This window comes from Acinonyx jubatus, chromosome B1, assembly GCF_027475565.1.
Source record: "Acinonyx jubatus isolate Ajub_Pintada_27869175 chromosome B1, VMU_Ajub_asm_v1.0, whole genome shotgun sequence".
NCBI lineage: Eukaryota > Metazoa > Chordata > Mammalia > Carnivora > Felidae > Acinonyx > Acinonyx jubatus.
Window position 1 is genome coordinate 15,582,320 of NC_069382.1, and position 26,605 is coordinate 15,608,924.

Consider the following 26,605-nt stretch of genomic DNA (forward strand, 5'->3'; position numbering starts at 1 on the left):
GTTAGCTATTTTGTTGTTGACCTCTCAGTAATACTGGACACAGCTCACTTGTTCCTTCAGCAAACATTTGGTGAGCTCCACTGTGTTACCAGGCATTGTTATAGGTGCTGGAGATACAGTAGTATATAAATAAACAAAATGCCGACCTTCAGAAGATCTACTTACAGGATAAATAAGTCAAATAGAAGTGTGATGATACGTGCTATGGGGAAAGTAAAGCAGAGAGGGAGAAAGGCAGTGTTATAGGGTGGGGGTTGCTGTTAGAAATAGGGTGCCCAGGGAGGCGCTTCCCTGAGACCTGAACTGAGGGTCTGAAGGAGGTAGGAGTGAGCCATGCAGATCCATGGGGGATGGAAGGGTCACGCTGAGAGGAGGCATAAAACAGCCCTGAGCAGGGAACCACCCAGGGTGGTCAGGAAGCTAGTTACCAGAGACCACGTGTTACGTGATTCCATTACATGAAGTCTCCAGAATGGGCAAATCCATAGAGGAAGCCCCATAAAGATGCCTAGGGCTGAGAGGGTTGGGGTGACTAATGGGTACCTCGCTTCTTTTGGGGGTGATGAAAGTATTCAAAAAAGTGTGGTGATGGTGGCATAGTCTGTAAATACGCTAAATGCAGTTAAATTTACACTTTAAATAGAATTGTATGTGAAGTATATCTCAATAAAGCTGTTATTTTAAAAAGGAGGGAACCACAAGGAAGCTGGTGTGGCTGACTGTGGAGAGTAGGAGGGGATGAGCCTGGAGAGTGTAGGGCCTTAGAGCCCCTTAAAGGTGCTTTGCCTTTTGCTGCAGGTGAAATGGGGGTCTGGGGGAGGTTTCTGAGCACAGGAATGATGTGATTGAGTTGATGTTTTTTTGTTTTTTGTTTTTAATTTTTTTAATGTTTGTTTATTTGTGAGAGAGAGACAGAGTATGAGTGGGGAAGGGGCAGAGAGAGGGAGACACAGAATCAGAAGCAGGCTCCCAGGCTCCGAGCTGTCAGTGCAGAGTCCGATGCAGGGCTCGAACGCACAAACCGTGAGATCATGACCTGAGTGGAAGTCGGATGCTTAACCGACTGAGCCTCCCAGGTGCCCCTGGGTTGATGTTTTAATAGGTTTGCCTTGGCTGCTGTGCTGAGATAAAGACTGGAGGGGAGGTGAAGGTGGAAGCGTGCTGACCAGTTAGGAGGCTCTGCAGTAACAGACAAGAAATACTGTTTCTCCTGTTTTGCTGACATTCTTTCTCCATAAACCGCACTCTCACGTTTACCTTCTGTCTCTCCTTCACCAGCCCCTTTGCCAGCTTCTTTTCTTCTTTCTCGCCATTAAATGTAGGGTTTATTTAGATTATGTACTGGGACCATTTTAGTTCTTCCTGGGTTGTCTCTACTCCCGCGACTTCAGCTACCGTCAAGTGCTGAACACTTCTGAACTCCACACCTTATGTCTCTGCTTAGGTAGTCAAATGCCTTTAATTTGCCTGTTGTCTGCTGTGTAACAAACCACCCTAAAGTGCAGTGTCTTAAACAGCAGGTACTTCTTCTGCACCTGAATTGGCGGTTTTAGCAGGTTCGGCAGGAGTGGCTCTTCTCTCTTGACTGTGGCTGGACGGTTCACCTTTAGGATGGTGTATGCACACAGAGCCAGGGTGCCACTGGATGTGGGCTGAGGTCCTAGCCAGGGCTGTGGTCTTGGGGGGGGGGGGGCTCTCCGTGGAGATCTCTCCATTGACCACTCAGGCATCCTCAAAGCATGGAGGCCTCATGGCTGCTGGATGACTTTACGAAGCAGCTCAGGGCTCCAGGTCAGTGGCTTTTTACAGTCTAGCTTTAGAAGTCATCACCTCACTTACTCCATAATCACAAACCCACCCAGATTCGAGAAAAGGGAGCACATATCTTACTTCTCAGAGGGAGATTGTCGAAGTGACGCAGTAAAAAGAGTAAGTAAGATGAAAGACCTTATCGTGACCACCTTTGGCAAATATCATCTGCCACATCATAAACCTGCTTTTCCTGTAATGTTCCCTGGTTCATAATTGGCCCCACCACCTCCATGGCTGCTCATGGCAGAAACTTGGGAGCCGTTTTTGATACGTCTGTTTTCTTTACATTGCTCAGCCACTGTCCTCTTTGCTGTCCGCTCAGTCACAGGGTCCTGTTCTCTATAAATCATTCTCAGATGCTTCCAGTCTTCTCTCCTGCCATTGCCATGACCTGGGTTTAAGCCACCATCTCCCTCCTTGGCTACTCCAACTGGTTTCTCTACCTGCAGTCTTTTACCTTCAATTATTTTTTTTATCCTTCCTGTATAATCTTTAAAAAATATAAATCCATTTGTGACCTACTCTTGCTTAAAACCCATTAGAAGCCGCTCAGTGCTATTGAACTGAAGGCTGAAGTTATTTCTATGGGCTAAACAGCTGTATGTCGTCTGGTTCCTGCCTCCTCCAGATTCACTTTGGATCTCTAGCTTCCCTTGCACCTGCTGCACGGGCCCTTGCAGTTCCTCCAAAGCTCTCTCTTTCCTGCTTCAGGGCATTCGCTTTCATATTTGCTGCTCCCTCTGTCTGCCACACTCCACTCCTTTTTCATTTTGTTTGAATGTAATTTGCTTAAGGAAACCTGGCTTCGAAGCATTGGTTAAGCAGCTCAAGGGTACCTACACGTTTTCTTTATAGCCCATATTATGCTTGTAATTGCTAATCCTATCTTTGGATTTCTGCCTTGCTAGAAATCCACGAGATTTAACAATTGGTCTTGAGTCCCGAATGCCTTGTCAGTGCCTGACACAGAGCACTCACTGCATGCTTATGAATGGCTCTGTGTACATTACACATACATGTAAAGATACTTAAATACACATACATACATGCACATTGTGAGTATATATATACAGAGGAGAGGGGTTTTTTTGTTAATGTTTTACCCTTGAGTAGGATTTTTCAGTGGTATATGTACAAATTATATTTAGAAATTAATGGTGTTTCTCTTTGAGAGTATATATACGTATGTGTGTAGCATGAACAATACCCACTGTTCAAAATGTACCGCATCAGATACCAATCTTTTCAGTGTTGTTATGTTCCCCTTTTCATACCTTGTCCTCTGACTGGGTCCTGTCCATCCATCCCATTCAAGGTAAAGAAACTGCTGCAATGAAAGCTGATCTCCTAAGGGCCAGGAATATGAAAAGGTACATTAACCAACTGACTGTGGCTAAGAAGCAGTGCGAGAAGAGAATCCGAATCCTGGGAGGCCCTGCCTATGACCAGCAAGAGGATGGGGCCTTGGATGAGGGAGAAGGGCCTCAAAGCCAGAAGGTAGAACTTTACAGTTTCTTGTTTTGACCATTTCATGTTTATCATAAACATTCATGTAATCTCCCATCCAATATTTTAGCTTTTTGGTATTTAACATAAAGCATATGTTCCAGAACAGAGGCTCACATGTTTGCTTTTACATGTCAAAGAGCTGTATTACTTGGTGTCCTTGACTTCTGTGAAGGGTGATAGGTATGAGAGATAGGCACGGGGTGTGTGTGTGTGTGTGTGTGTGTGTGTGTGTGTGTGCGCGCGCGCGCACATGCATGCATGCCCATATGTATTTTCCTGTGCCAGAGGCACATGCTTACATTTGCAAGGGCCCAGTCAAGTTACTCACTACCAGTTGGAAAGAAATAACCACCTGTGGAATGGACAGTATCTTGTGGTTATTTTACTTAGCTCTCACCACAACTCTCTGAAATTTGAATCTCTCAATATTTCCATTTAAAGGTTAAGAAACAGAGTTGGTTTAAGTAAATTACCTAAGGCCAGGTGGGAAGAGGCAGAACTAGATATAAACCCAGATCTAGTTGCTACACAGTCTGAGTGCTTTCTCACTAAGTCATAATATATCAGCGACTATTTTTTGAACAAAACTTTGGACTGTCTGATACTGAGTCCTGAAATCATGGAGCTTAGGAAAGTGTCCTAGCCCTACCTCAGCACCAGCTGTATACTCTGAAGGACCCAAGCTTGTCTTCTAAGACTGAGAGAACGCTAGGATTGAAGGAAACAGCAGTGGGACTCCCGGAAGGGCTTGCTTTTACCACTTGGGAACAGGACTTCAGGGCAAACTCCAAACTCCTCTTTTGAAAGTAGGCACTTAGTCACAAAGAGGCCACCATCAGTATTAAGTTAACTCTGGCTACAGCCTCTGACCTCACCTATTTGGATTTTTAGTCTCTTGATCTTTTCCTCTTCAGTTCTTGGTTTGACTTCAGATGCTTATCTATGATTTTTCCCTTCCTCGTATTCCAGTGATGAGCTTTGACCTTTTTTTCTTGTACATGGCCCAGTATTCATTAGAGCTTCTTCAGGATAGTGTATGTTCGACCTTGAACCAACTCTAACACAAGCCACAGTTCTTCCTCAATATCTTACATAAGTGGCACAAATGAAGCCCTGAATAGCTCTTGTTTTATAGAGGCGTCCCCTCACCACTGGAGATCTGTTTATTTTGCTGTTAGCAAATATGCCTTTTTGTAGTTTTGGCTTTGTGGTACAAAGTGAAAATTTCACCTTTTGGTGAACGTTGAAGAGAGAGTGGATTTGGCAGGTTGAATGTTGTCTTTCTTCCTCTTTCTTGTCAGCCTCTGGACTCTAATAGATTTCCAGGCACATTTCTCATAGAAGAGGTTCTCTTCATGTGTCCCATGTATTCATTTATTCATTCAACAGACATTTATTGTGGGTCCACAGTCTCTCAGTTGCAGTGAAAGGTACTAGGATCCAAAAGGAATAAGATGGAGTCTCTTCTTGCAAAGAGTCCCATATAATTATAAAATAGAAAGGTAAGTGATCCAGTAAAAATGGGAGATATACACTTAGAAGAAGCCCTTGATGGTTTGCTACCTAGTCAAAAGATGATGTGGTTTTAGATCTTACGGTAAAAGAAAACCTTGGGAAACATAAAAGAAGCTCATTTTAGGAGAGCTGAAAGTGATGTCAGTATACATTACCTGGCAGTATTTAGTAGAAGTAGGCTTAATCTGGTTTTACCTCCACTTTGACTTGTCTCTCCAGATACTTAGGAAAGGCACAACCCATTGCTGGTGCAACGGTTTAACCTCAGAGGAAAATCATTTCTGTTAGACTTCAGGCTGGAAGCCTCAGATAATATTACAGAATTCTAATGTTTATAATGGTTTGCTATTCTAAAGGTAAGACTGGTTAATTTGGAGTCGTACATGGGTAGAATGGTTTTGCTATAACCTAATCATATTTAATCCAGAGGAATCGCCACCTAACTTTATTTCAGAACTTAGTCTTCAAAATTAGATGAATCCCTCAATTAAAAGAAAGTGATCAAGTAAATAAATAATAGGAAAGAATTATATGCCCTCTACAAGAAACTAAATATGAAGGCAAAGATCGGTTGAAAGTGAAAGGAGGAGAAAAGGCATGCTATGTAAACACAAAGCATAAGAAATATAAAGTAGCTAATGTTAGCATCAGACGAAATAGACACTAGGACAAGGAATATAACCAGGGATGAAGAACATTTCATTCTGATAGAGGGGTCAATTCATCACGAAGGCATGATAATCCTAAATGTAAATATGCAATCAGTGAGACCTTTAAAATACGTGAAGTACAAACTGACAGAACTGAAAGGAGGAAAAAAGATCCACAATTATAATTGGAAGTGTTCACACCTCTCTCTCAGTAATTGATAAAAAAAGAAACAAAAAACCAGCATATAGAAAATGTAAACACTAGTACAACTAAGGGGAACTAATGGACATTTCTAGAACATTCCACCTAACATCAACAGAATACTCATTCTTCTCAAGCATATATTGAACATTCACCAAGAAAGACTATACTGCTGGGCATTAAAACAAATCCCGACAGATTAAAAAGGTTTAAAATTATACAGACTATTCTCTGACCAAGTGGATTTGGAAAGATCTGGAAAATTCTCAAATATTTGAAGAATTAAGCAACATAATAAAGCTTGAATCAAGAAATCAGAAGGGAAATTAGGAACTAGTTTGAATGGAATGAAAGTGAAAATACAACATCTTAATACTTGTGGGATACAGTTAAAGCAGTACTTGGAAGGAAACACTCATGCTTATATTAAAAGAGAAGAAAGGTCGGGGCATCTGGGTGGCTGTTGGTTAAGTGTACAACTCTTAATCTCAGCTCAGGTCATGACTTCACAGTTTGCAAGAAGGAGAAAGAAGGACGAGGAGGAGAAGGGTCTAAAATCAGTGTTCTTCCCCCTTAAGAAGCTACAAATGAAAACTAAAATAACTAGAAAAGAGGAAATAATATAACAACAGAAATCAGTGAAATAGACAACAGAAAAACGGTAGAGAAAAATAAATGAAAACAAAAGGTAGTTCTCTGAAAAGATGATTATATACTCTAGTTTGACAAAAAGAAGAGAGAAGGCACAAATGACCATTATGAATGAGAGAGGGGGCATCACTATAGATCTTGGATGCATTAAGAGGAAAACAAAGGAATATTATGAACAATTTTAAGCCAATAAATTTCACGATTTGAATAAAATACACAAATTCCTTAACTGTATCCCACAAGTATTAATACAAATTACCAAATCTGACTCAAAAAGAAATAAAAAATCAGAGTAGCCTTAGGTGTATTAAAGAAAATGAATATATAATTTAAAACCTTCCCACAAAGAAAGCTTCCGGCCCAGATAATTTCACTAGTGAATTCTACTGAACATTCAAGACAAAGATATCAATCTTAGCAATATTATTTCAAAAAATGGAGGGGAAAGGTACTTTAACTCCTCATAAGAAACCAGCATAACTGACACCAAACCAGAGAAAAACATTAAAACAATGAAAATTACTTACCAATATTCATCAAGAACCTAAACAAAAAATTCTTAACAAAATACTAGCAAATCAAATATAGTGATCTGTGAATAGAAAAATTACTCCAATATATGTACTCCTGGAAGTGAGTCTTTAGTATAAAATTGTATACATCGTTTTTCTGCAATTCTGTTGTCAAGCCTTAATTTTTAAACAGCTTTATTAAGGTATAATGATCTACAATACACTGTACATATTTAAAGTATATAATTCGATAAGTTTGACATATGTATGTACTCATGAAACCATCACCACAGTCAAGATAGTAATTATATTTGACATCCACAAAAATTTTTACCAACCCCTTTGTAATCTTTCTCTTAACCCCACTTGAGACCCACTGACCTATTCCTTTCACCTGTGTTTACTTATCTAGTAAGTTACTTCTTAACTACCCTGATTTTTGGCACCTATCATTGTCTTTTCTTTTTTAGCCAAAATCTTGGTTCAGTTTCTTCCTAATGAGTTTTTGTTGTCTCTTGTCATTGACAACAGCTATGACAAGTCTCACAACAACCCATAAAGTACCACCCATAAAGGTGGTACTATTGCCAATCTATAGAAGAAGAAACTGAGGCTCAGAGTGACGGAGTCACTTAGAGCTCCCAGAACTGGAAAGTCTGGCAAAGCCAGGATTCAAACCTCTAAATCCTGAACAATTTTACCTACACAGTATTGCCTTCCTATCTGGCTTTGTTTTCATCTGAATATGAAAACAAAAAAATCTGTATTGCTTTATTTTTTGGTAAGGTTGTACACTCACTTTTCAAATGGCCCCCAAATGGAAAGATGGAAGGAAGAATTTAAGAAAAAATAAAGGGAGAAGAGGAAATGAAAATATAAGGGGTGTGGAAATCAGTGGCAGTAAATGATTGATCTCTGAAATCAGTTTTCTTTCTTTTTTTTTAAGCTTCATTTTGAATCCGGTTAGTTAACATAGTGTTATATTAGTTTCAGATGTACAATATAGTGATTCAACAATTCCAAACATCACCCGGTATGCATCACATGTGCACTCTTTTATCCCCATCACCTACTTCACGCCCCCCCACCTCTTCTGGTGACCCATCAGTTTGTTTTCTGTAGGTAAGAGTTTGTTGACTTCTCTCTCTCTGTCTCTCTGTCTCTCTTTTTCCCATTGCTCATTGTTTTGTTTCTTAAATTCCACATAGGAGTGAAATTATATGGTATTTGTTTTCCTCTGACTTATTTTACTTAGCATAATACTGTCTAGCTCCATCCATGTCATTGCAAATGGCAAGATTTCATTCTTTTTATGGCTGAATAATATTCCTGTGTGTGTGTGTGTGTGTGTGTGTGTGTGTGTGTGTGTGCACACTTTTTATTATCCATTCATCAATCAGTGGACACTTGGGCTGCTTCCAAATCTTGGCTACTATAAATAATGCCGCTATAAACTTAGGGGTGCATGTATCCCTTTGAATGAGTGTTCTTGTATTCTTTGGGTAAATACCCAGTAGTGCAATTGTCAGATCATAAGGTCTTTAACGTTCTGAGGAACCTCCATACTGTTTTCCACGGTGGCTGCACCGGTTTGTATTTCCACCAACAGTGCAAGAAGGTTCCTTTTTCTCCACATCCTCACCAACACCTGTTGTTTATTCTGTTTATTCTGTTGCTGATTTTATCCAGTCTGACAGGTGTGAGGTGTTCCCTCATTGTAGTTTTGATTTGCATTTCCCGGATGGTAAGATATGATGAGCATCTTTTTATGTGTCTGTTGACTATCTGGATATCGTCTTGGGAGAAATATTTTTTCGTGTCTTCTGTCCATTTTTTAATTGGATTATTTGTTTTTTTTGGGAGTTGAGTTTGAGAAGTTCTTCGTATATTTTGGATACTAACCCTTTATCTTATATGTCATTTGCAAATATCTTCTATTATGTTGGCTGCCTTTTGGTTTTGTTGCTTGTTTCCTTTGCAGAAGCTTTTTATTGTGATGCAGTACCAGTAGTTGTTTTTGTTTCCCTTGCTTGAGGAGATGTATCTAGAAAGAAGTTGCTGCAGGTTGTGTCAAAGAAGTTACAGCCTGTGTTCTCTTCCAGGATTTTTATGATTACAGGCCTCATATTTAGGTCTTTTATCCATTTTGAATTTACTTTTGTGTATGGTGTAAGAAACTGGTCCAGTTCTTTCTTATGCATGTTGGTGTCTGGTTTTCCCAACACCATTTTTTGAAGAGACCATCTTTTTTCCATTGGATATTCTTTCCTGCTTTGTCAAAGATTAATTGACCTCATAGTTGTGAGTTCATTTCTGGGTTTTCTACTCTGGTCCATTGATTGTAATATAACTTGAAGTGTGGAATTGTGATGCCTCCAGCTTTGCTTTTCTATTTCAAGATTGTTTTGGCTATTCAGGGCCTTTTTGTGGTTCCATACAAATTTTAGGATTCTTCTATTTCTGTGAAAAATGCTGTTGGTATTTTGATAGGGATTGCATTAAATGTGTAGATTGCTTTGGGTAGTATAGACGTTTTAATAATAGTTTTTCTTCCAATCAAAGAGTATGGAATGTCTTTCCATTCTTTTGGTTGTCTTTAATTTCTTTCATCAGTGTGTTAGAGTTTTCAGAATACAGGTCTTTCACCTCTTTGGTTAGATTTATTCTTGGATATCTTATTTTGGGTACAATTGTAAATGGGATTGTTTTCTTTATTTCTCTTTCTGCTACTTCATTATTGGTGTATAGAAATGCAACAGACTTCTGTACATTGATTTTGTATCCTGTGACATTACTGAGTTCATTTGTTAGTTCTAGCAGTGTTTTGATGGAGTGTTTTGAGTTTTCTATGTATGGTATCATGTCATCTGCAAATAGTAAAACTTTTACTTCTTCCTTACCAATTTGAATGCCCTTTATTTCTTTTTGTTGCCTGATTGCTGTGGCTAGGACTTTCAGTATTATGTTGAATAAAAGTGGTGAGAGTGGACATCCTTTTCTTGTTCGTGACCTTAGGAAAACTGAGAGGTTTTCCTCATTAAAGATGTTGTTAGCTGTGAGTTTTTCATACGTGGCCTTTATTATGTTGAGATATGTTCCCTCTAAACCTACTTGGTTGAGGGTTTTTATCATGAATGGATGATCATGTGGTTCTTACCTTTCTCTTACTGATGTGATGTATCACAGTGATTGATTTGTGAATATTGAACCACTCTTGTAGCCTAGGGGAAGAAATCCCACTTGATTGTGGAAAATTATTTTTTTAATGTATTGTTAGATTCATTTTGGTAGTATTTTGTTAAGAAATTTTGCATATGTGTTCATCACGGATGTTGGCCTGTGGTTCTCCTTTTTTAGTGGTGTCTTTATTTGATTTTGGGATCAGAGTAATGCTGGCCTCCTAGAATGAATTTGGAAGTTTTCCTTCCTTTTCTATTCTTTGGAATAGTTTGAGAAGAATAAATATTAACTGTACTTTAAATGTTTGGTAGTATTCACCTGTGAAGCCATCTGGCCCTGGCTATTTGTTGGGAGTATTTTGATTACTGATTCAATTTTTTTGCTGGTTATCAGTCTTAAAAAATTTCTAATTCTTCCTATTTCAGTTTTGGTAGTTTATATGTTTGTAGGAGTGTATCCATTTCTTCTAGGTTGTCCAGTTTGTTGGCACATACTTTTTCATAATATTCCCTTGTGATTACTTGTATTTCTGTGGAGTTGGTTGTTATTTTTCCTCTCTCATTTGTTATTTTATTTATTCGAGTCTTTCTCTCTCTTTTTTTCTTGATAAGTCTGGCTAGAAGTTTATCAGTTTTATTGAGTTTTTTCAAATAACCAGATCCTGATTTTATTGGTCTGTTCTATTGCGGGTTTATTTTTTAATTTTTTTTTTTAGTTTTTATATCCTTTATTTCTGTTCTAATCTTTATTATTCCCTTCTTTCTGCTGGTTTTTAGGTTTTGTTGTTCTTTTTCTAGGTCCTCTATGTGTAAGGTCAGGTTGTTTGAGATTTTTCTTGTTTTTTTGAGATAGCCCTGTATTGCTATAAATTTCCCTCTTAAAACTGCTTTTGCTGCATCTTGGGGTTTGGGACATTGTGTTCTCATTTTCGTTTGTTTCTGTGTATTTTTAAAATTTCTTCTTTGATTTCCTGGTTGACTCATTCATTGTTTAGTAGCATGTAGGGTGGTGGTGGGAGATGGCTATGGCCAGTTCCTTCATTACCAGAGTAGTCTCTCCATGAATGCTTCCTCTCTGGGATATACTCCAAAATGAGTAAATAACCTCCCTACTTGGTGCCCCAGGTGCTCTTCAGATTGCTGTTTCCACACTGTATGTCCGTGAGTTGTTGGCTTGCCTTTTCTCCAAGAACAGTGCAGGGCCCTCCGGGCTCTATCCCAGCCAAGTCCACTGACCTCCATTTATTTATTTATTTAAAAAAATTTTTTTAAACATTTATTTATTTTTGAGAGACAGAGAGAGGCAGAGCATGAGCAGGGGAAGGGGAGAGAGGGAGGGAGATACAGAATCTGAAATAGGCTCTAGGCTCTGAGCTGTTTGTTAGCACAGAGATGGACACGGGGCTCGAACCCGTGAACTTTGAGACTATGACCTGAGCTGAAGTTGGACGCTCAACCGACTGAGCCACCCAAGCACCTCTAAGTCCACTGACCTTTAGAAAGAAGTTCACGCTTTAAGCCCTGTTGGTTGCCACAAGTCACAAAATTAGACCCCTCGTGCATTTTAAGCCAATTACTGTGGGAATCCATTTTCCCCTGTGCTCCCCGGTGTCCCACCCTTGTCTGTGACCCTGGCTCCCTCCCCACTGCAGCACAAGGATCCATTTCTCTCCCAAGTCTGTCACCGCACTTCATGCTTTCTTCTATGTGGCCTCTTCTCTACTTTTATAAAGTTGTGGAGTTTGTTCTGCCAGTCTGCAAGTCAGTTTCTGGGGTATTCAGGTATTGGTTATCTAGTTGTGTTCATGCGATGAGGCAAGCCTGTGATCCTTCTACTCCACCACTATCGTCCAACCCACCGTCTAAGATCAGTTTTTATCTCAATGTATTTGATCCAAGACCAAGGACATTACTGAGTGTAGCCCAGGACTCTGCACTTGAATATGAAAAGATTCCTCGACTTTCTGTTTCTGTTGGAGTTCTTACAGAGCATTTTTCCTAAATGCATCTTTCCTTCTTGACTTCCATACTATTTGTAGTTTGCTATAAACACAAATCAGGTAATCTCTTAAGGAGATGAACTATTTTATTATGGTTAAGAAGCTGTGCTGTGTAGTCAGAAAGCCTGGCTCTCAATTCTGTATCTACTGGGGATTGATTTTGGGCAAGTTAGTTAGCTTTTTTGTACTCCAGTTGTAAAATTGGAATAGTTTGTGCAAACCCTATAGATGGCAACCATTAAATAATGAACATAGGAGGGTAAGTACACCACTTAGTATAAGAGCACTCAATAAATGTTATTACTGGCATTGATTGTTAAGGAGGTATGTTTAGTGATGATACAGATGTAAGAAAAATCCAATTGTAACCTCTCCTTTTAGGATAAAACATTATTCCCAAGATCCTAATTCTACATATTCTCATTAGTTTTCTGGAGTTATTCTCATGAGTATTTTGTAACTAGAGAATCCTATGTCACTCTTGGTAACATGTTGGGTGCTTAGGAACACATTTATTCCTCTAAGGCCCCGAGGTACTTTTGAGTGCTTGGTGGAAATTTTCCTGGAGAAAAATTAACTAGCTGGGTAAGAGGAAATCCACACAAAACATAAAACTAAGTTTGTAAAATATCCATCATGAAACCAGATCCAGTCTAGAGACCATCGACTGTGGTAGCTCTCCTCCCAGAATTACCAGAGGTCTTAGGACAGAAAAAAAGGCTGACCCAACAAATAAGAGCACAGTGTTTGCTGTGTGGAAGCCCTTAGTAAATGTTAATTATTGTTATATCATCTATAGTTTTTAACTTTTTTTGTAATTTGTTTTAATGTTTATTTTTGAGAGAGAGAGAGAGAGCTGGGAAGGTGCAGAGAGAAGAGGGAGACACAGAATCTGAAGCAGGGTCCAGGATATGAGCTATCAGCACAGAGCTGGACGTGGGGCTTGTACTCACAAATGGTGAGATCATGACCTGAGCCGAAGTTGGGTGCTTAACCGACTCAGCCACCTCGGCCAGGTGCCCCATATCATCGATAGTTTTTAAAAAATGATTATTTTAATAGTGGTGTCAACTTTGACCTACCCACCCTTCTCTTTTCACTTCCACACAAAAATCTCAGACTTACTGAAATTAATTAATGTCAAATTAATTGAGATTGAGTTAATCTCAGATGAATACATTTGACTTTGAAGTGGACTATCTATGCATCCTGTCCACCCAGACCCATTCCATTAGTGTAGATGTTACACAGTGAAATTCTCTTTTTCAAGAGAGGAAAAAAAAATGGATAGAGAACTTGGTTAATCCATTGGCCAATTAAGAGATATGTCACCCATTGAACTATGGTTTAGATATTTTTGCTGTCATTTATTTGTATATATTTGCACTTTTGGAACTGAACATAGAATATTCATAAAACACAAAAGTCTAAAAATGGCTAATATTTTAGAAGATGTTTTGGACTTGGTTTTGCAAGTATGTGAATTTGTATCTAATTTGGAATTCATTTTGATCGAAGGAAAATTATACTGGGGAGACTTTCTTAGAATTTGTCGAATGCCCTTTCTGCTTGGCTTCTCCCTATGTTAAAAATCGATAGCTCTCTGAGTGATCTGTTTATCCCTAGCCCGAGTTGATATGGGCTCCTACAAACCTCCATGGACCATGTACAGTTAGAATTTGTATGTCACAGTGCTTTAGTGGTAGGGTTTCCATAAAGATACATGCTATGATTTTCCAAAGTTAGTAAACTAAATCCTAATAGTCTGAAATATTTATGGACTCCAATTGTTAGGGGTCTGTAGCATGGGACGACTGTCTCCTTTAATGAGTTACCAGAAGTTGTTAGAAAAATGCCTGCCTCTTTCTGTTTACAGAAACTATTGAGGACTCACTGTTGGTAGAAGAGTTGAATCTGTGTTGATCATATGCACTTGATTTTAGAAAGATCTTACTGGTCACATTTCCAAAAAATTTCCCACTGCCACAATATAAATTGTTAAGAATCTTAAAACATAAGTGTTTCTTTTAATTGCATTTGAGATAATACTTGCAGGTCTTTTTCTTAATTAACTAAGAACTAAGGATATGGGACTTCAGTTCCTTCTAAATTAATTTGAGGGGTTTTTCCTAATTAATTGAGTTATGAATTATTATGAAAGTGATCTGCTTTCTTCTATTATGGCAGCCTGTGCTCAAGATTTTGCCCACTGTATCTTCAGATTTGTTTTTTCTTTTTCTGTAAGCATACAAAATAGTAAACCAAGGAGTCATTTTGATATATAGTGCAATATTATGAACTAATTAAAATGATGCTTACAAAAGATATCTTAAATGAATATGATACTGTAAGTGAAGGAGCAAGATATAAAATAATTTTCATCACAAGTGTAAGGATGGAAGGCAAAAATGTCAGATTATTAGACTCCAGCTTCCTGGTCTTTTATATATTTCTCTTTAATTTTTCTATTATGGGTATCTATTACTTTTAGCAGTTTATCCCATAGGGCCGGGATTTTTGTCTGAGTTCCTAGAAATGTACCTGATACAGAGTAGATGCCAAATAAATCTTTTGCTGAATGAGTGAATGATTAATTGAAAATTGGCACTTATTGAATATGTACATTTTGAATACTGAATAACTTTTTCCATTTAAAATTTAGGAAGTTGAAAGAAATACTGTATTAGGTTGACTACGACCTTAAAAAATGAGACTTTTTTTTTTCTTGAATGTAGACACCAATCCATTGAAAGTTAAAGGAAACTGATATTTAGAATTTTATTTTTAAGTTTTTAACGTTTTCCTTATTTTTTGTCCTTAAATTTCCTTACTAGATTCTTCAGTTTGAAGATATTTTGGCCAATACGTTCTACCGAGAGCACTTTCGAATGTACATGGAAAGGATGGACAAGAGAGCTCTGATTAGTTTTTGGGAGTCGGTGGAATATTTGAAGAGTGCTAACAAGGTAGTATATATAGGCCCAAAGAAATATTAATCACCAGCTGGTGAAAACTTGCATGTTAGGCAGTGTGTCTGTGTTTCTCAATGAAGCTGTAAGATAAATATACATTAAAAGACTATTTAAAACTAAATATAATAATGGAATTATGTTCCAGCTCATAATGGTAAATAAAATTATATTTTATTTTCACAAAAAGATACTTCTGAATGTGTGGTCAAGGGAAAAACAGATTCATAAATGTACCAAAATACTGAATTTACTTTCAGGCAGTTTTTTTGGTTTGCTTTTTTAGCACATTATAAAAAAAGTTATATACATCCACATTACTGGTACAATGAATTGATCTTGTCATGTACACCTCAGTCTCATAACCTTGTTATTTTAATATCAATGTGCATATTTTACACTACTGTTCTTTTGTTTCATTTAAAATATGACTGAATTAAGAAACACAAAAACCTTTAAAAAGTGGGTGGGGGTGGGGCGTGTGCCTGGGTGGCTCAGTTGGCTAAGCGGCTGACTTCGGCTTGGGTCATGATCTCACAGGTTCATGGGTTCGAGCCCCGCGTCGGGCTCTGTGCTGACGGCTCGGAGCCTGGAGCATGCTTCGGATTCTGTGTCTCCCTCTCTCTGTGCCCCTTCCCCGCTCACGCTGTGTGTCTCTCGCTCTCTTAAAAATAAATAAACATTAAAAAAAAAAACCACAAAAGAAGATTTTTGGTTCTAGATGCCTCTTAATGATGAAAAGCCCCAATAAGCATTGTATTTTGCACCTGGCAAGTTCTCAGTACCTTTAAGAGTTAAAGAATATGAAATATGTATGTTTATATGTGTCTATAAATATACATGACAATATGTATAGTATATATATTACATGTATTTTGAGAGGCTTATTAAAATAAACACAAAAGTCACTGGGTACATTGCACTTTGCACTTTATGTGAGTGTTGCTAGAACTCAATACTATTAAAATACATCATAAATCACATACTACATTGGTTTCGGAATTAAATTCAGTCTCACAGTATTTTTAAATCTTCTTAGAAATGCCTTTTATTGTTATTTTGTAAGTCACAAGTTACCTCATTTTATCTGATACTGCAGTTGCCCACTTTATTATGTATTTTTTTTATCAGACTTGATTCCAAATGACTTTTGGCTGCTCTCAAAGGAATATTGTGAAGAGCAATCTAAAGAATTTTCCTAAACTCCTGGAAACAATTTAAAAGATTTCAGTGCAATAAAAGTATACAGCTTCATGAAATAGCCTTATTTTGACCTAACAACACTAATTTGGGTGTAAAAGTTCTGAGATGTTTGTTAAATTCACAATATTCATTGAGTTGTTTGTCTTCATTTTTTAATCCTGTTGAAGACTTTGTGTAACATTCCTAGAATTAATGAGATGTTTTCAGAGGAAATATAAATGTTATGTTAATCAGAAGAGATGTTTGCATTTCTGAAACAGACTGGCTGTGACCTTAGTATGATGTTTAAGAGTAAGCTGTCTAATACAAGCTTGATTATAATGCAATACATCATCATTCTGGAGAATATTTTTCTTGTTTTCTTAAATTACATAATAATGACTTATGGAGTGAAAAATGGCACTTCCAATTATTTATATTAGATTTTTTAAAGCCAAATTGAATTTAGCTGATAACTGAGCTGTGGAATTCAGATTTGCAAGAAGGAATCCGTTTCAAGACGAGAACTGTTCCCACTTTTCCCCTGTCAGCATTTAGTAGAAATTATATTCGTTAACTATTCAGCATAAAGTATTCATTTTCAGGAGCCAGACTCTTACCCCTTGACTCTGTGCACACGCACGCCAAAGACCCCCACTGGTACCAGTAGCAGTGTCCGTTTTCAATGTCTTCCTTCCAGCTTTAAGATGGAGAGAATTCAGAAGAAAAATATTTTTGTCAGAGATGATATTTCTTACCTTTCTTGTTTTTCATCTTCCTGTCTTTTCAGAATGAAATCCCGCAATTAGTTGGTGAAATTTACCAGAATTTCTTTGTGGAAAGCAAAGAAATATCTGTGGAAAAATCACTCTACAAAGAAATCCAGCAGTGTCTTGTAGGAAATAAAGGTATTGAAGTGTTCTGCAAAATCCAGGGCGATGTGTATGAGACCCTAAAGGATAGGTATTACCCTTCATTTATTGTCAGTGACCTGTATGAGAAATTGATGATAAAAGAGGAAGAAAAACATGGCTCGCACTTGATTTCCGGCAAGGATGAAATGGTGAGTCCCATTTAATTTTCTCCTTCCTTCTCAATGGTTAAGCTTCGAATATGATCAGGCGGACACGTACTGTTTAGGCAAATTTGGGGCACCTCTTCATCTTTTAATATGCAGGACCGTAAGTAGAACTTGTGCACTCTTCCCTTGTTCTTCTGAACAACTGACCACCACTTCCTCGTGTTGCAACCTCCCAGCCCTGTCTCTACCTGCGACACACCCCGTGTGTGGCTCCTGAAAAGTGAGGACAGAGAGTCCGCAAGGTGGTGTAGGCCAGATGAGAGAATCAGTAGAACTTAGTCTAGTCCGAGAAGAGACAAAGGATGGGTAAGTGAGGAGAGGAAGAGGATGTGGGGGCAGTTACAAGAAGTATTTTGGAGTTTAAAAAATCAGATGTAAGTAAGATTCTCTGAAAGAAACCTTGCTCAGCCACATCTCACTTGGGTCTGATTCTCCTAAGTGTACTATCATTTTGGAGATCTCTCATTTACTACTCTCATTTACCATCTCTCATTTACTACCAAAGGTTTAGAGGGCTTTACGATTTGTGAAGGTACAAAGAAACACAAAATGTTTTATTTACAGTCACCCTACATAGAAAGCTAATAATTAATTTTGGATTTTTTCTGCCGGTTATATCTCAAACTCTGAGGAATCAAGTGCTTGCTCTTGATGGTATTAGAAGTTGGTGTCTCTGAACTGTTGTTAAATTCACTCATTCAGACTTTTTAAAGATTTGTTATTTAGTTCTTCACACTTTCTGTGTCTTCCACCACCAACAGGGCCAGCAGTCTTTAGTCATTGCATCTTTTTTCCCCCATCAGATACAATTTATTAGAACTGAAGTTTGTTTACTTCATCTCTATGGCACACTATTTCTAGCTACTGTGGTGGTGATGTTCCTGCACAAGAAGAAGAATTCTTCATTCGGCGGAACTTTCTTTTGGCTGATAGACTTTTGAATGTCAAAGAAAAAATTGTTTTCCTGATTAAAGCTATGCAGATAAGGATACTGATACTTATTTCCCCAAACCTCACCCCTAAAATATAAATAAGCATCATTTGTCTGTTGACATTAATTGGAAACACAGTGTATTTTTTTTATTTAGGTGCCGGTAGCATTCAATGTCACATTCGTTTCAGGCGCACAACGTGGCGATTCGCCGTCTGCGAATGTTGTGTCGTGCTCACCATCAGTGTGGCTACCACCTGTCACCATACAATGCTAGTACAATGTATTAGCATTCCCCACGTTGTGCCTTTTATTCCAAAGACTTACTCATTCCATAACTAAAAGCCTCTATGTCCCACTCCCCTTCACCCATTGTATTTTTAAGATCAGTTTGCTTTATTTTTTTATTTTTTATATGTTTTTCGGTAAGTTTAACCGTGTTCTCTCTCTGCCTCAGAAGTTAAAATGGTTAATAAGTAAATGCTGTAAAAGAGGTTATGCAGATTAGTTAAAAATATCAACACCCAATAGATGAATTGGATAAAGTCTTGAACTGACAGTTGATATGAAAGGTAATAGTAAACAAGTACGAAAAATTATCCAGCTTCACCTAGGACTCAAGGGTAATATGTATCACTGACCTTTTGAACGCTTCTGCTCTTTGTAGCAATAATCCCACTTCTAGAAATTCACCCTAAGGCAACAACTAAATGGTAGAAAAGGTGATGTACCGTGGAGTTTGTGTTAGTACCTCTGGGACGGCGAACCAGCAGAGTCAACCCAGAGCAGGAGCAGCGGTAGGAACACGCCTCAGGGTAGCATCAATTCATAGGATGGTGTACAGCCGTAAAAATTCTGATTTTGAAGAGTAATTAACGCCCTCACAATAAGCAGCATCATAAGTTATAGGGAAAAGACAGAATACCTGTTTGGATGTATATAAGCTATACAATTATGTCATGATAAGTGCACTCCTGGACAAGGGTTTGAAAGACCGCACAAAAATTAAAAAAAAGAGCTTGGTTTTCTAGGGTTATTAATACTTCAAACTTGTTTGAAGAAAATTTTTTCTCTTACCGTTTATTTCAATTAATAAAAATTAGAAGGAAAACCCTGGAAGAATGTTAAGGAGAATAATAAAGCAAAAGATCATTCTCAGGACTTCTTGCCATTGTCCTACATGCTGTTGCTGCTGACAGGTCTGTTTTATATGCTGTCTGCTGCTAATCTATCCAGATTTTTCAAAGTTCTGCAGTTCTGTATGAATCTGAAGGCACTTTGAAATCTTAACCATTTAACTCATAAGATGATCTACCTGTTGATTTGTGAAATACATCTTCAGGGGAGGACTGAACAAAGTGTGTACCGAAAGTGCTTTTACTAGTGGGAATTTGGAAATTTTATTTATTTTTATTTTGTTCTTAATATTTATTTATTTTTGGGAGAGTGCAGGCAGGGGTGGAGCAGAAAGAGGGGGACAGAGGATCCGAAGTGGGCTCGGTGCTGACAGCAATAAGCCCGATGTAGGGCTCGAACCCACGAACCACAAGATTATGACCTGAGCTGAAGTCAGATGCTCAAGCAACTGAGCCAGCCAGGTGCCCCTGGAAATTTTATTTTAAAAGTACTTAGCATAAGTTTTCTAGAATATTCTTAGGAGCCCGAAAGGAAGCCATACGCATCTCTGTGTCTTTGTCCAAGATTAGGCACAGACCACTCAGGTTGAGTTAGGCAGATAACTCAGTTGCCTTTTCTTGTTCCATGCAGATTCCCTTGGGTGTACCATTTGGGAAATAATGGTGTGGAATCCATCCCCCACTCTGCCCTGTTTTTCAGGCTATTAAATGTTTTTTCTTTCATTGTATTCCTCAACACCAGTTACTGTGGTTCCAAATAACTTTGATTTGTCACTTTGCTGAGGAAAAGCAGCCTGCCTCTGAACTTTCTACCACAAAGTGTTAGGGGAATCTAGTACTTTGGCTAAGTGTATTGTAATGATCTAGAACCTATATGCTAGGTACTCATTGTTGAATAGTCCATCGTTATAAGACAGTGTGGTTCACGTGACTTTTTCCCCCAGGACCCAGGAGGTGAGGCTGGTGAGGAAGCTGCAGATGAAGGCACCAGTCGAATTGATGAACAAGCCAGTTTTGCTGTAAACAAACTACGAGAACTAAATGAGAAACTTGAATATAAAAGGCAAGCTCTAAATTCTATTCAAAATGCACCAAAACCTGACAAGAAGGTAACTCTTTCACTTTCAAGGTTGTCTTTGAAAGTTTCCATTTTTCTGATCTTATAAGTAGTAGTTTTCAGTTTATGTTGCAAAGCATCACTGTTTCTTTAAAACAAAAAATTGTATTTGTATGCTCCATGGTTACTTTTTTGCATCTAGTATGGAGTTAGAAAAGCACTTGTTTTCAGTCTTCTGTGCTTTGGGGTTCTCTCCGGTCATCCGTGGTGAGCAGCCCTGTGCTCTCTTACCTGGCTTGCCTGTGGTACCTTTGCAGAAGAGGGCAAAGCACTTCCTTGTGCCAGACCCATTTCTGGAAGTACATTAACTTTTCAAGGACAATTATCTTGCTTTTATTTTTCTTTCAAATGCTGTGAGTCACAATTTAGGGAACCTCACAGAATGACACAAGAAATAAATTGTTTTGCTAAAAGCCAACAGAATTGGAAAGTTTAAAAATGTAAACAGCATCTCCCCAGCTGGCATTTCTCAAACCCGTGCAGTGGCGTGGCTTTTTGCTTTGTGTTTATGCGTCTTTGGCCACCCAACAGGGAGATGTCTCTGTTACAGGTATGGCTGGTGCTCTTCAGTCTGCCAAACTGACCTCCTCTGGCACTTTCTGAGGGTGTGTTCAGCAACATAAGTGACGAGTAAATGCATGATGCTCTGCTGGTCACTGTGGAGAACCAGTGACCTATAGAGCTGCCAGCCTCCCTAAGGAGGGAGCAAACATGCTGATTGTGGAACCAAAATATCCTCACAGGAAAATGAAGCAGGGTGGTCACAGCTCTGATGGTAATAAAACGCAGGACAAGGTTTAGGCTGCGAGTGCTTCCTGGAGGCTTTTTGAGAAAGGAAAGAGTCCTCGTAGCTGGCATGTTCAGGAGAGTTTTAAGGCAAAGCTTCTGCCCTCAAACTATAGGTTTTCTAATGAAAGAGGTCCAAGGGGATGATGAGCATGCTTTCTCTTTTTTTTTAAATTACTTTTTTAAAGTGTGGCAAAATAGATATCACCTGAATTTACCATTTTAATCGTTTCAAGTATACACTTCAGCATCGGTCCGTTCACATTGTTATGCAAACATCACTACCATCCATCTCCTGAAATTGTTTCATCTGGCAAGACTGAAACTTTGTGCCCCTTAAATAACACTTTCCATCCTCCCGTCCCCAACCCCCTGGAAACTACTCTTCTCCTTTCTACCTCGTATGAATTGAACTACTCCTAAATACATCATGAATGGAGGCATACTGTATTCATCCTTTTGTGACTGGCTTCTTTCCCTTAGCCTAAGGTCTCAAGGTTCGTTCGTATTATACCGAGTGTGAGAATTTCCTTCCTTTTTAAGACTGAACAATTTTCCATTGCATGTACATACAGCATTTGGTTTATCCGTTCACCCATCAGTGGACGTTGGTTTGGCTTCCACCTTTTAAGTTTTGTGAATGATGTTACCACGAACGTCGGTACAAATACATTTTTGAGATCTTGCTTTCCATTCTTCGGAGCATGTGCTCAGAAGTGAAATTGCTGGGTCATAATTGCTGGGACAGTAATTCTGTCTTTAATTCTTAGAGGAATCTCCATACTGTTTTCCATATTGGCCGCACCATTTTATACCTTCTCACCAACAGTGTGTACGGTTTCCAGTTTCTCTATCTCCTCACCAGTAATTGTTGTTTTTCTTTTTTTTTTTTTTTTTATAGTAACTATCCTAATGGGCGCGAGGTAGTATCTTATTGTGGTTTTGATTTGCATTTCACTAATGATTAGTTACATTGAATATCTTTGCATGTGCTTTTTGGCCATTTATAGAATGTTTTTGGAGAAATGTCTATTCAAGTCCTTTGCCCGTTTTTGAATCAGACTGGTTTTTGTTTTTAAGTTTTAAGAGTTCTCTATATATTCTAGATGTTAGTACCCTATCAGATACGTGATTTTTAAATATTTGCTCTAATTCTGCGGGTTGCCTTTTTACTGTGTCAATAGTATTCTTTTCACAAAAGTTTTAAATTGTTAGGAAGTCCCATTTTCCTATATTTTGCTGCCTGTGCCTTTTGTGTCATAGCCAAGAAGTTATTACGAGTTCAGTGTTCTAAAGCTTTCCCCCTGTGTTTTCTTCTAAGAATTTATAGTTTTAGCTCTTGCGTTTAGGTCTTTGATGAATTTTGAGTTGTCTATTATTTATGGTGTTAGGTAAGTGTCCAACTTCATTGCTTTGCTTATGGGTATCCAGTTTTCTCAGCACTGTTTGTTGAGAATATTGTCCTTTTCCCATTGAATGGTGTTGGCACCCTTGTCAAAAATCACTTGACCATATATGCAAAGGTTTATTTCTTGCTGGTCTGTTGTATTCCATTGGTCTATATGTCTGTCTTTATGCCAGTACCATACTGTTTTGATTAGCGTAGCTGTGTAGTAAGTGTTGAAATCAGGAAGTATGAGCCCTCTAACTTTTGTTCTTCTTCAAGATTGTTTTGGCTATTCAGTCTGCTTTGAGATTCCATGTGAACTTTATGATGGATTTTTCTATTTTTGCCGAAAAAAAATCACTGGCATTGTGATAAGGATTGTGTTGAATCTGTAGATCACTTTGAGTCATATTGACATCTTAGCAGTGCTTAGTCTTCTAATCCATGAACATTGAATATCATTCCATTTATTTGTCATCTTTAATTTCTTTCATCGGTGTTAGGTAGTTTTCATTGTAGAAATCTTTCACTTCCTTGTTTAAGTTAATTCCTAAATATTTTATTATTTTTATGCTATGGTAAATGGAATTGTTTTCTTAATTCCCTTTTTGGATTGTCCGTTGTTAGTGTATAGCAGCTGATTTTTGTCTGTTGATTTTGTACCCTGCTACTTTGCTGAATTGTGTGGCATTTTAAGCGCTTTTGTAACTCTCAGGATGTTTTCCCTCTTGCAGATTGTTTTCAAGTTGAAGGAGGAAATAATTCTAATAGAGAAAGAACGCACGGACCTACAGCTGCACATGGCAAGAACAGATTGGTGGTGTGAGAACCTCGGAATGTGGAAAGCCTCCATCACCAGTGGAGAGGTAGGTCTGACTGCTTTTCCTCCAAGTTTACTTTAAGAGTATGATTTTGGAGGGGTACCTGGGTGGCTCAGTCGGTTGGGCATCCAACTTCAGCTCAGGTCATGATCTGATGGTTTGTGGGTTCAAGCCTTGCATCGAGCTCTGTGCTGACGGCTCAGAGCCTGGAGCCTGCTTTGGATTCTGTGTCTCCCTCTCTCTCTGCCCCTCCCCGCTTGCACTCTTGTCTGTCTCTCTCTCAAAAATAAGTAAACGTTAAAAAAATAAATAAAAAAGAATATGATTTCGGGGTGCCTGGGTGGCTCAGTCAGTTGAGCAAAGCTTTGACTTCAGCTCAGGTCATGATCTTGCAGTTTGTGAGTTCGGAGCCCCGCATCAGGCTTGCTGCTCTCAGCGCAGAGCCTGCTTCAGATCTTCTGTTCCCCTCTGTCTCTGTCCCTCCCCCAATTGCACTCTCTCTCAAAAATAAATAAAAACATTTAAAAAAATTTAAAAAATGAGTATGATTTTATAAGACAAGATTTTGTCCTACAGAATTAAGGTTGAGGATAGAAAAGTTACGTTTGCTCTTACAGACTGCATTTGTCCCCCTTCTTTCCTCACTGTTCTCGCTCTGTCTTACTACCCTTGACTGTGAGCTGTACTAGGGCTGCCTGGCATAGATCTGATCTCTCTCCATTTCAGGTTGTTCTTGTTCACTGGAATTGTAAGCACCTTTCAGATAGGGACAGGTAATGTCCTTGAATTGCCATTTTCTTTTGCCATTGAGGGTTGAAATAAAATGGAAGGGCACTATTTGAAATTTGGTGGTGAAAAATTAAAAATTTTAAGTGTTTCTGATTGTTCCATTCTGCTGACTTCAGTTACTTAAATCTCAATTGCTCTAAGATCTTTAATAATGAATATTTTTTGCTTTGACTTAGAAAATATTTTGCTATTCTTTGAGGGATATGGGTATCAATTTCCAGAACATGCTGTATCCCTTTTGTCTATAAAAAGAATTTCTCTTCAAGGAGTGATGCATATAAGCATTTCCACTGTTGACAACTTCTTTGTTCCCACCTGGCTTACTGTCAGTCATGTGGAAATCTGGAGACGAAGGTCAGGTCCACACAAATAACGAGATCATGAGGAACACAGTGTTAATGTTTTGTTCCACTATTATTTCAAACGGCTTGTGAAAATACTTAACTCCTTAGATTTGTAAGGGCGTGTTTGTACACTTTATCTTTGTTCTTCTCCGTCTTGCCCATCAGCCCGGTGGCTTCACACGCTCTCTGTGGTGGTGGGGTGGGGGTTGCTTAAGATTCACAACCCTAAGTTCACCTCTAGATTGGATAGCACGCAATTCATGTTCTCCGAGAACAGCTCTGAAAGCACACCCACGACAGGAGTGCTTCACTGGGTGCTGCACCGGCTCTTTGGTACTTGTGAGCACTCCCATTACCGCGAGCTGCAGGAGCTCGCCGTGGCACCGTGGTCACCGAAAAGATAACGGCAATGGACCCTGAAGGGTCACCTGACCGCCGGAGTTTGCAAGGCAGCCCTGCATGGGAATGTGTGGAAGATGTATCTACGTCGCGCCAGATTCTCTTGAGTTCTGATCCTGGCTGACACCCATACTAGCTGTGTGATCCTAGGACAGTCCAGGGACCCTGTGTGTGTCCTCACCTCCTACATCCTCACAGTGGGGTAATGGTCCTATGTCACGGGGCTCCGTGGGTGCTCAGTGTGTCTTGTGTCTCTTTCCTTTGCCTTTCTTATTGACTCTTTGTCTCTAATTTGATTGATGATACTAATTCAAGCCTAAATTCAGTATTTTCTTTTTGTTTCTAATCTATTTATGTTAAGTATAATAATGGCCTATTTCTGAATTATGATATCGTGTGTGTGTGTGTGTGTGAATTATCTAAGTTGGGAGGTAGAGGAAATTGTATCTTTCAATGTAAAATTTCATGAAAATTGAAATCATGGTTTGTTGAATCCAGAAATTAAACTGGGGAAGGCTTTATCCTTTTCTGAGACAGGTTTTAGCATATCTTACACCTTTTTGCTTTCTGTTAATTTGTTTTTTCAAAGGAATACACTTAGGATGTTAAGTCTGCTATATTAATTTTCTTTTGATATGTAACAAATGACCACATGTTTCATGGCTTAAAACAGTGTCCACTGATTGGCTCGCAATTCTGCAGGTTGAAAGTCCAGCACCGTATGACGGTGTCCTCTACTCATTGTATCCCGAGGCTGAAGGCAGCGTATTGGCCAGACTGAGTTCTTGTCTGGAGACTCTGAGGAAAAAGCCACTTCCAAGCTCCTTTAGGTCGTTGGCAGGATTCAGTTCCATGTGGTTGTAGACCTGAGGTCTCGTCTCTGGCTGTCAGTGGAGGCCCTGCCATGTCCTTTCCACCTGCCCCTCTCCATCTTCACGCCAGCACCACATGCCGAGTCCTTCTTGCGCTTCCTGTCTTTCTGACTTCCTGTCCTCCTACCGTCCCAGGGAGTGTCTCTGCTCTTCGGGGGCTTGTATGATTAGGTTAGACCCATCCGGGTAATCTCCCTTCTTTAAGGTCAGCTGTCAAATATAGCATAACCTAATCGCAGGAATGGACACCATATTCACAGTTCCAGGGATGATGCAGGGTGTAGCCTCCAAGGGGTGGGAAATCTTGGGGAGTATTTAGAAATCTTGCCTACCACATCCGCTAACCATGCTTTTTGTTGTTGTGGTGTCTGTTTTTTCCAAGGTTACAGAAGAGAATGGTGAGCAAATGCCCTGTTACTTTGTCATGGTAAGCTTACAAGAAGTTGGCGGAGTTGAAACTAAGAACTGGACCGTCCCTAGAAGGCTCAGTGAGTTTCAGAATTTACACCGGAAACTTAGTGAGGTATGAATACTCATGAATACAAGGTTTAGAATTACAAGCAAGAAGATATTTAAGAGCTCATTTCAATTTTTTACATATAAGGAAACTGATCATTAACCTTTCTCCCTTCGCTAGGGATACTGGCAAAGTGGCTTTTTCAGTCCAACATTTGGAAATTAACTCATAGCTCAGATGGTTTAGAGTAAATCCTTCAGGACAAAGAACTGTCTGATCTCCACTAAGCCTCAGAGAACCCCAG

The 26,605-nt window shown here is 38.9% G+C and overlaps 1 protein-coding gene across 6 annotated transcripts in view; it reads left to right on the plus strand.

The window, feature by feature from the left end:
* SNX25 (sorting nexin 25) overlaps positions 1 to 26,605 on the plus strand; it is a 129,573-nt gene that overhangs the window by 82,512 nt on the left and 20,456 nt on the right. For 4 of the 6 annotated variants that reach the window (XM_053216310.1, XM_053216311.1, XM_027077118.2 and 1 more), the window contains 6 exons: positions 3,128 to 3,309; positions 14,865 to 14,996; positions 16,972 to 17,244; positions 20,274 to 20,438; positions 23,354 to 23,485; positions 26,227 to 26,367. In XM_053216310.1, the coding sequence (XP_053072285.1) occupies positions 3,128 to 3,309; positions 14,865 to 14,996; positions 16,972 to 17,244; positions 20,274 to 20,438; positions 23,354 to 23,485; positions 26,227 to 26,367 (1,025 nt within the window). The other 2 variants (XM_053216308.1, XM_053216309.1) reach the window with 2 other exon arrangements.